The sequence below is a fragment of the Stegastes partitus genome, unplaced genomic scaffold (assembly GCF_000690725.1).
Source record: "Stegastes partitus isolate 25-593 unplaced genomic scaffold, Stegastes_partitus-1.0.2 Scaffold1009, whole genome shotgun sequence".
NCBI lineage: Eukaryota > Metazoa > Chordata > Actinopteri > Pomacentridae > Stegastes > Stegastes partitus.
Window position 1 is genome coordinate 153,922 of NW_007578740.1, and position 10,071 is coordinate 163,992.

At 41.5% G+C, this 10,071-nt stretch overlaps 1 protein-coding gene across 1 annotated transcript; it reads left to right on the forward strand.

The window, feature by feature from the left end:
* The first annotated feature begins 2,693 nt into the window (after positions 1-2,693).
* On the forward strand, positions 2,694-5,579 carry LOC103367057 (protein FAM9A). Its single transcript, XM_008294967.1, has 4 exons — positions 2,694-2,774; positions 4,518-4,595; positions 4,780-4,886; positions 5,186-5,579. Exons 1-4 carry the CDS (start codon positions 2,694-2,696, stop codon positions 5,577-5,579), a joined length of 660 nt encoding a protein of 219 aa, XP_008293189.1.
* The last annotated feature ends 4,492 nt before the right edge of the window (positions 5,580-10,071 follow it).

The window sequence follows — 10,071 nt, forward strand, 5'->3', positions numbered from 1 at the left end:
AAAAAATAAATAAAAATAATCAACGCTCTTGAATCTAAAGAGACATCAAATCAAATAAAATCCAACAATAACCAGAATTCAGATACAGCAGCTCCATGCAAAAAGTTTTTCAAACTGCCATGCATAGAAGACGATCAGTTCATTTTCCCCTTATTGCAAGTCTGTTTGCCACGACAGCACTTTTACATTTGCCTATAAATTGATATTGTATTGCATCGATAATTATTTAGATTGCAACATAATTCCTATACTCTGCATTAGTCAGTATGTATGCAATAGAATCACACTGATGATCACATTGAAAGGACATTTTAAAGGACACTTCTGCTTCCTGGAGGTGCCCCGAAACAGATGTTCAAAACTGTTACGGACTCTTGAGCCACCTGGTGGTAAACCAAGGCTACTTGTGTGTAATCTGGAAGAAGTGGAAGAAATCATAAATAAATACGTAAATAACAGTGTAAATGAAAAATAGATAATGGAAACAAAACAAAAGGAGAGAGGAGGATTTATGGAGGGCAAGGCAGGTTTGTTTTAGACAAGTTACTGTGTTTTGTTGTCTCATATTCACATGATATTTAAAAATAGATGAAGTGAATAATTAGTTTAAAGCATGATGGAAATAAAAAGAAATAATTTAATAAAGTATCAAGTGAACAAATACAAAATGATCCTACTGAAAAATTGGCCGGGATTTTAAATCTTTCTTTCTTTCTTTCTTTCTTTCTTTCTTTCTTGTTAATTGGTGATTCTAAATTGTCTGTAGGTGTGAATGTGAGTGTGCTTGGTTGTCTGTCTCTGAGTGTAGTTCTGTGATAGACTGGTGACCTGTCCAGGGTGTCCCCTGCCTTCACCCTGAGTCAGCTGGGATAGACTCCAGCCCCCCATGACCCTAGTGAGGATTAAGCGGTGTATAGATGATGGATGGATGGACACAGGTAGATGTATCCCAGGTAGAATCTGACCTCTGAAAGTTCATTTCAGAAAAAAAAAAAAAAAAATGTCACATGTGATCATTCAGCCCTGCAGAGTAAACTGTCACCTGTAGCAACAAGGGAAATAATTATTTGTTAAAATACAAATGCACCTAAAATTCCGATAAAGTGAGCCCCTGTTGGACCATCTCACTGCAAGTATTCCCAGATATTTTTAAATTTAAAAAAAATATCCACAGTTTTACAGGTTATGTTTTTGATAGATTCATTATATAATCTATAAAAAGACATGTAGACCATCAAACGAGCCGCGCTGCCTCTATAACAATCCCCAGCCTCCGTGTGGTGCGTTAGCTCTGATAAATACTTGGGTGTGACCTTTCCAGTCTGAAACCTGAGCTGCTTCAGCCACAACCAAACTGGCTGCAATTCAAACAACCAACATGCATCGGTCTGTGTGCGCAGACGTGTCGTCCTGCATCCATAATGCATGCAGCTCTTATGGATCTGCCCGACCCTACAGCTTCATTACCGTTGAACTATGTATGGTAATCAAAACCAGCAACAGGAGAGCTATGGAACACTCAAATTTCTCTCATGTATAATCAAGATTATGATCAGTTCTTCACTTTAGCGAGCAGCAAGTGCTTTATTACAATCGTTTGAGTCCATTGCTGCAATAACAAGAGACAATCTGTGCCAATTTAATGTTAAATGTTGGTTTATCGTAGCTATTAGCAGCCACGTACGCAAAAGCCGGCGTATATTTGTTGCTGTGGGTGGCTGGTGAAATCCTATCAGTCATCAGAGCTTTATACATCTCTCTTTATCTACATGACACTCGCCAGGCCTCTCAGGTTACCAAGCGACTAGAAAAAAAACCCAAACTTGCAGTGCACCTGAAGCTCATCTGTGTTTGAGTGACACGCCGCAGCAACCAATGAGAGCAGAGGGGCGGGTCTCAGGGAAGTGGCCAGGTAACAGGAAGATGGGTGGGTTTTATGGTGAGATGGTGTAAAGGTGAGTTTCCATACATGAACTAGATAAAATGCAGTTCAGATTACTAATGATTGTTGCAGGTTTTTATTAAAATACCGCCATGTTTGTTGTGTCCACTAAGGAAGACTGAGCTTGCAAAGAGGGCATCGTCATCAGATATGGGGAAAAAAAACATGAATTTTCACAATGCAAGGAGCTCCTGTTGTGTTAAAATGATCAAAATAAATGTTCTCTTCCAAACATAAACGTGCAAATAGTGTGGATGTGCACTTGTGTGTGTGCATGTGCAGGGTTACAGGAGCCAACCTACCAACGCTGGCTGACAATGGACCTCTGGCTCTGGACCCTCTGAAATATAAATGAGGAAATCCACACCTGTTTCCAGGTAACCAAGGCAGGGATTCTGAACCGTGACGCTAAACGTTAGCGTGTGTGTGTGTGTGTGTGCAGCACAACTTCCTAGCTTTACTTGTTCAGACACTCTGCGGGGACGAAAGCAGCTGTCAACCACCGTTGGCTTGACGAGGCAGACACAATCTGACCAGGAGAAGCAGCATGAAAAAGCTCGGGCCTCAGTTCTAAACAAGTTTCCCCGCATCTGCAATCTGCCGCGAACGCTACGCATGGAAACAGTCGAAAGTGGGCCCAACTGAGACGAGCCGAGGCTGGAAGTGGAGACTCGGTGGAGGGTGGACCACAGAAGGAATAAGAGGTCTTCAGGGGTCTCGCTCCGAGTGCTGAGCATCTATCTGTGCAATCATGAATCCAATGTGGAAGGTTTACAAAAGCAAAGTGCTGAAGACTCTTAATCCTGAGTATGAGGAGGACGCTGCTGAGGAGGTACAGAATTTACACCTTTCTGCATATTTGCTTCAACTAAGCGAATCATATGTTAAAGTGTCAGAAAGATGTTGAAATATGAGAAAGTGGCTGTTGGCACCGAAGTCAGAAAGTCAGCAGGTTTTGTTTTGCTGATCATATCTTATTCATCAGTGGGTTAGATGAGCTTGCAGAGCTGCTTTGTTGTCTGTGCAATGAAGAACTTCCAGAGAGAAGTTAGGCCTGCAGACTGCTTCCTCTTCTGGGTTTTGACGAATATGACAGACGAAGCTGTGTTTATTGATACCATCATATAAATCTGCCAACGTGACATTCAATTTTTAAGTCCATTTCTGGATCGAGTGTCCTTCAAGAGACTCAAAGATGCTTCATATGACAAGAATGTGTTGTGAACTTTGAATGAAACACACTGGCATAGTATGTTCCCAGAGCAATAATAAAACAGCTTGTAACTGGGGTCACAGCAACATCACAAGTCATATGCAATGTCTAGATCAGTGGTGGAGCACAAATCCATTTCTCAAGTCATGTGCTTCAGTATAATTTGGAGGTATGACTCTTATATTTATATTCCACCACATTTCTGAGGAGAAAATTTAATTTTTTTGCTCCAATACTTTTATCTTAACACCAAAGTTACTTCTTAAATTAAGGATGTGGCACCTGAAACGACCTTTTTGGATTTTCAGCTTAAATTAAAGCATCTTCTCATATTTCTGAGGAGTTTTCATGAAAATAATTGTTTCAGGTAAACATTTTACAAAAAAAGAAAAATTAACATTCTTGTGCACCAGAATTCAATTTGTTCTTCTTTCCTACTTTGTTAATCATCTAACGGCCTCTCAGATTTATCTTGTGTCTGTTTGCAGGGGTCGGACCCATAGATTAGGAACCACTGTGCAAAACTATAAATTACTTCGAACTGGCTCCAACAGTGAAACGCTACTTGTGCATTATATCCTGACTGAAATTTTACTTGAGTAGGCTTTTGGATGAAGGTTTTTATTCGTAACAGAGTATTTTTACATTGCTGTGTTAGGTGCGTCTACCTAAATAATATATCTCAGCACTTTTTCCACCACTGATGCTCATAGCTCGGCTGCACCACTTGCACTCTATCTAGGATTTGGTACCAGTAACACAGACGGCGTTGCGTTGACCCAGATCTCTGGAGAGCTGAGAAACTCGATCCTGCACAGGAGCTGAACAAACGGATTAGTTGGCCGTCCACTGACTGACTGACAAGGGGGACGAGACGGATAGCCAGGTCCTCGGGGCGCACTCAGATCTGCCAGCTCCTGACTGCGCTCTCTTGCAGGGTCTGCAGGGACAGCAGGGAATACCGTGTGTGTTTAGAGAGATACTTTCCAGTTAGACAGATATGCAGAGGTGTCATCGCTGCTATTTGAGTCGCCGTTGCTTCACACCAACTAGTGAAACACGAGACAGCCAAAGTGTTTCCTTGTGTCAAGACACTATTGAAAAGAAAATGCATGATTAGAAAAAAACATTTGTAAAAGCTGCTATTGTTCTTCAATCTCCAACAACCTATGCATCCACTCCTCCTAATAGCATATCTTTAGGTCTTGTCCTGGAGTTTTGTACACGTTGCAGTATCCACAATGTGCACTAGATGGCGACTAATGTGCACAAATCATCTGCATAAACTGAGGCAGTATGTTGTCTTCAGGACCTTGCTGCATGGAGAAGGGAATTTAGGCATTTTTTTTGCTGCTGTTGCAGGTCACAGAGGTGGAGAATGACATGAGTCCAGTGCAGGAGGATGAAGGACCCACTGGTGTCTCCCAACTGGCCAGGAAAGTATGTGAACATTCACGGTTTTATATCTAAATTATAATCACAAGTATAGAAAAAATAACTGTAACACGTTAAAAGAAAAAAAGGTAGAAAAGCTAATAAGTCTCCTCTACAAGAACCAGAGCTCCACTATTCAGGTGAGCCTTTGAATGCAGCCCTGCTTTGACCTTTGACCCTACCTGTCCAGATGCAGGGGGCTGGAGCTAAAAGCTGGAACAGACTATCATCTCTCTTCAACAAAGACGACGAACACCAGCTTCTAGAGGAGACTGAGAGCCCGCCAGTGGCTGACCAGTGAGTGGAAATCTTTTGTTGACATCTCTTGGTTTTTCCTGTGTGGTTCGTGTAGATGAAACAAAGCTAGAATGTGAAAGTCACCACACCGAAGCCCCGAATGTTATGTAAATTACTCCATCATGAGCAAAGATTCATCAATCCCAAGCTGTCAGTTTATATAAAATCTGCTTAATCAACAAGTCAGTAGAATAATGTTTAAAGCACTGGAGTAAAATCTAAAACCAGAGAACCTAAGAGTTGATTCACAAAAGGTGACCCCAAAGCCAAAGCACCCACAACTTCCTCTGAATTCTCAGCCCACTTGCAGTAAAGCCGGAGGAGCCTCCTCGACCCACCAGGCGCTCAGGATTCTGGGATAGCTTCGCAACCAACTGGGCTGCCAAGAAGCAGGCCGAAGCCGCTGCAGCTGCCGCCGCCGCCGCCGCTACAAACGAGGCGGCGGCGGGAGCAGGGCAGGCCGAGGAAGGGGTGACGGAGGCCGGAGGGGAGGAGAACCAGGACGGGCAGGTCACCGAGGGAGAGGTGAGTGAAGAAGGAGGAGGAGGAGGAGGAGGAGGAGGAAGGAGCAACAACAGCTTCTCTAAATACGTCTCGCTGGGAGGAGGCAGCGAGGACGCATCCTTCAAGTGGAACTTTGTTACCAGCAAGCTGGCAGAGCTGAAGACCAAGAGCGCCACCAAGACCAACTAGCTGCCTGTGGAAGAGAAATCAAGAGGATATAAACAGCGTGATGAAGGGGTGAGGTGTAGGAGGATGGAGGAAGTTTACACAGGATGTCCTGTAACTAAACTGGCCAGCTATTGTAGAAGTCCCTTTTATATCAGAGTCTAAACTATTCGCTTCTGCACCAAAAATGTCTGTTTTTCAATGACTTTACAGTTGCTTAAAACACAAAAAGTACAATTTTTCTTTTAATTTACTGCCTCGTGACCCTGCTTAAGTTCCAGACATGCATTTGTTTTCAATTTTCAAGAATAAAAAGGCATTATAATATGGATAACAGCAAGTTATAAGTTACAATGAACCCTCCCGTGACCCTGTCTGCATACCCAGAGGTTCAATGTCAGATCCTGGACCAAAGGTTGAGAAACCCACCAGTGGGGCCACTATGCACATCTGCCTACAGCTGTCTCTTTACCATCTATAGACACAGAGCCGTCAGTGAAGCTAGTAACCAGTACGGCAGAAATAAGTAACAGCAGATTACTTATTTCACCAACCTGGTGCAGGAAACACACGGCAGTCTCCTACTGAGGGCCGTACGGGGACATCTACTTGCCCAAAGTGCTTCTTAACCCATGAAAATGGGCCTTCATACCTGTCAGCACACTTGATCTAATCTGTAGTTTAGCAAAAACTGGATTAAGAGATTAAAGACATGATAGCTGGATTAGGTGAGGATTATCTCACTTAACCTGTTTAGAGGGCAGGAGATTACAGTTAGGAGATTTGGCAACGCAATCTAACTATTACGTAATATTCTGCACGCATTTATATATATATTAAAAAAAGGGAAGTTTTCCTCCGATATCAGGACTGCAAAATGTGCTGCGAAATTCTAGTAAATGTATAAAACATGAATGTGTGTTTGGTGAGATAACGTCACTGACATGATGAGTTTTCTGATTGTGACTGAGACTGAAATGTGCAAAGTGTGACTTTTTGGCATTTCTAATTATGCAACATGAAAAAAAAATGGCATTATATTCTGTCCTTTTTTTGGTTTTGTCCTTGTTGTATGTTTTATTCTGTTGTTTTGTTTCTGGTTTGCTATAATAAAGACTGTTGCACTGACAGTTTTGACAAAGCAGTGTGGAATAACTACAATGCAAACACACAAACACACACTCTCTGTGGGACATTTTTACTGCTCGACTCTGTTATTACTTTTATAACGAAGGCAAAACACACAAGCCTTTAAATTTTCAGTATGTCAACAGTCATAAAACCCTTTTCCACTCGTGCACTGATAAAGGGCCGATTGTTTTAGTACAGATGAAGCTATTGACAAGTAATTAGAGTAACAGACACGAAGATGAAAACGGCCTCTACTATGTGGAGCTGATTCAGATCACAACTGAATGATTCTGACCTACATACATCTGTCCTACAAAACTTTCACCATAGGGCTTTTTTTCTCTCTCTCTTTAACAAACTGTTTAGAAATAACCTCATTCTGGTTCCAACAAATGATTGAAAAATACAGGAAAATACTAAACCCCTGTAATGACTATAAAGAACCTTTTCATATGTATAAAATGCCCCAAACAGCTGGTGTTTAAAACACAACAAACAAAAACAGTGATGCTGTCTTAATATATTTACTTGTGTTATCAGTAGGATCTTTTAATGCTGCCTGTTCTATTTCAACTATATGACTGGGGTAATCTGAAGTCACTGAAAGTTGCCATTGTTATGTTTAGGGATGCATGATATTAGATTCTGCTGGTACCTAATATATCAATATTCTTAAACTAATTTTGTCCACTTGCTAATTGCAGAGACTGATGTACAGCGCCCTCCATAATTATTGGCACCCCTGGTTAAGATGTGTTCTTTAGCTTCTAGTAAATTCAGTTTCTTTCTAAATAATATAGGAACACAATGAAAAAAAAGAGGAAAATTCAACCTTTAATTCAAGTGCATTTATTCAGTGTGAAAAAAATTCCACATTAAAAAATAATTCTTTGACATCAAATCATGTGTGCCACAATTATTAGGACCCTTGATGTTAATACTTTGTACAACCCCCTTTTGCCAACAATTCATTTGAGTTGAGTTGAAGGTTACATTTTTCTACAATTTTCAGTGTGAGAGTATGCTTCTGCAATAAAAATCGAAAGTATTTTAAGGCTTTTAACACTTCTTAACCAATAATTATGGAGGGTGCTGTATCTCCTGTAGTGGAATTAACATGATATTATGTTGATTCTTATTTTGGCAGCTGCAGACATAAAAGGCAACGTTTTTTTCAAATGTCCACATTCACTAGTTGACATAAAAGCGCTTCATCCCACATGTAAAATATTTATATATACTATATAATATAACTTTTTCATGCAAACTTTTAGCCAAGCAGATATGATGCAGATCTCATTGTTTATACGTAATTATGTCAAAAGCTTTGGTGTACTTTTTGATGCTTAAATGCTTTTCATGTCTTCTACAAGCTGCAATGTGAAGCAGTGGATAGCACTGTTGCCTCACAGCAGGAAGGTCGCCAGTTCGCGTCCCAGTGAGGACACAGGGATCTTTCTGCGTGGAGTCTCCATGTTCTCCCCGTGCAGCGTGGGTTCTCTCCGGGTTCTCTGGCTTCCTCCCACACAGTCCAAAAACATGTTGAGGTTAATTGGTGATTCTTAATAGTCCGTAGGTGTGAATGTGAGTGTGCTTGGTTGTCTGTCTCTAAGTGTAGCCCTGTGATAGACTGGTGACCTGTCCAGGGTGTCCCCTGCCTTCACCCTGAGTCAGCTGGGATAGACTCCAGACCCCCGTGACCCTAGTGAGGATTAAGTGGTGTTTAGAGAATGGATGGATGGATGGATGTCTTCTACAAATAGTCAATAGAAAAACTTACTTTGTGATGGAATATCTATGAAATATTGTCACAGGAGCACCCAGGATCATGTGTATTTCCTGCCTTCTGCTCGCATCTTTGCTACCTGCCACTTCCTCCTCTGATTGACAAATAGAGTGATTGATGCCACTGACTATAAGAGGAGGATGATAGAGTGGAGTGTGAGACAAGCTTCTAGTAAACACAGCAGCCTTTTTCTAACCTTGATGACGCTTTATTTTGATTTGTGTTGGAGGTCATTACTTGTCCCACAGTTACTTCAGTTGTGATTCACCATCTGTCTCTTCAGGTTGGTTCCTCTAATCTATACTGTCTGTGCTGCAGATTTCAGGCCACAATTCAATAGAAGAGAAGCTCGAGAATGTTTTTAAATTTTACTTCTGCAATCCAAAACTCCTCCTTTGACCAACAGGGGGCTCCCTTCACTTCTGAATTGACCAAACATTTCTGTCCTCTAGTCACCCATCTTTGTACTGCCTTCACCTCTACCACACACACACACCCCAAACCCATATTTTATATTAACAGCAACAAACTGATTACATCTCCTATCAAAAGTGCCTCAATTTTCCCCTCATCTCCTGTTTCCTACTTCTCTTTGATTTCCTGTTTTTTTTTCATACACCCATTTCCTCTCTTGCTGTGCCATGTTTCCTCAGATACAATAACGGCTTCCTTTTCGATTTAGGGGTCGTTGCTGACGTTTCCATTTGAATTTGACAATGCATCCTAATAAAATGTGAAAATTACGCGAGCACAAATGCCCCCAAAAGCTCAGACGGATGAGTTTTTATAAACCGAACAGCCTCCATTATTTCCATGTGTTTCCAGCGTCAGTCACATTTCAGGCTGTCATCCTGAATCCTGCGAACCTCAGTGAGTCTCGGTAGCTCTGTTCAGACTTCCACGGCTCCTCCGTCTGAGTCATAACAGATCTCGGCCCCGCTCTCGAGTCAACAGTGATTTTTATGTAACTTACTGATAAAACATGCTCGGGAGGAAAGTAATTTTGTAGGGGTATAAGAGGGTGGAGTGATGGATCCTGCTGACTATTTGATGTTTTGAGGTCCAACATCGCAGATCTATGACACCAAGTCAGCGATGCTCAGAGGAAATGGGGTTTGTAGAGCATGAAAGCATCAGAAAACAGTGATGGTTGGCACTTTGCACAGGGCTGAGACAGTAGAGGGGGGAGAAAGTGCAGGCAGACAAAACTGGATGTCTGGTGGTTTCAGTTTAAATGCATCTCAGGAAGCTTTAAAATATTGAGCTGCTAACAGAACTGGAAACATATTTTTGCCTGGGACAAAAGCAGAGATGAAATAAAACTAAAACCAGACATGAAGGTGAAGTAATTCATGCCTTAATCTAAGGAGATATTTTCGAGAGCAAGATGTAAACGCTTCCGTCATGAGCTCCACCATCATCCTGTTTCAAACTCCTTCTCTGTTCTTCAGCCAATCATTGCTGAGAAAGTCACCACAGAAACCAGATTCAAAACTCTGATATGCTGCAAAATACACTCAGATTTACCAGCATTGATATGTTTAATCTGTATTGCATGAGCTCATTTAGCATTTTTGAAAGTACCAGATGTTCATTCAG

Coding starts and splice junctions, on each gene's coding strand:
- LOC103367057 (XM_008294967.1), top strand. CDS start 2,694: ATGAATCCAATGTGGAAGGTTTACAAAAGCAAAGTGCTGAAGACTCTT. Junction 4,596..4,779: donor TCTCCCAACTGGCCAGGAAA/GTATGTGAACAT, acceptor CTACCTGTCCAG/ATGCAGGGGGCTGGAGCTAA. Junction 4,887..5,185: donor AGCCCGCCAGTGGCTGACCA/GTGAGTGGAAAT, acceptor CTGAATTCTCAG/CCCACTTGCAGTAAAGCCGG.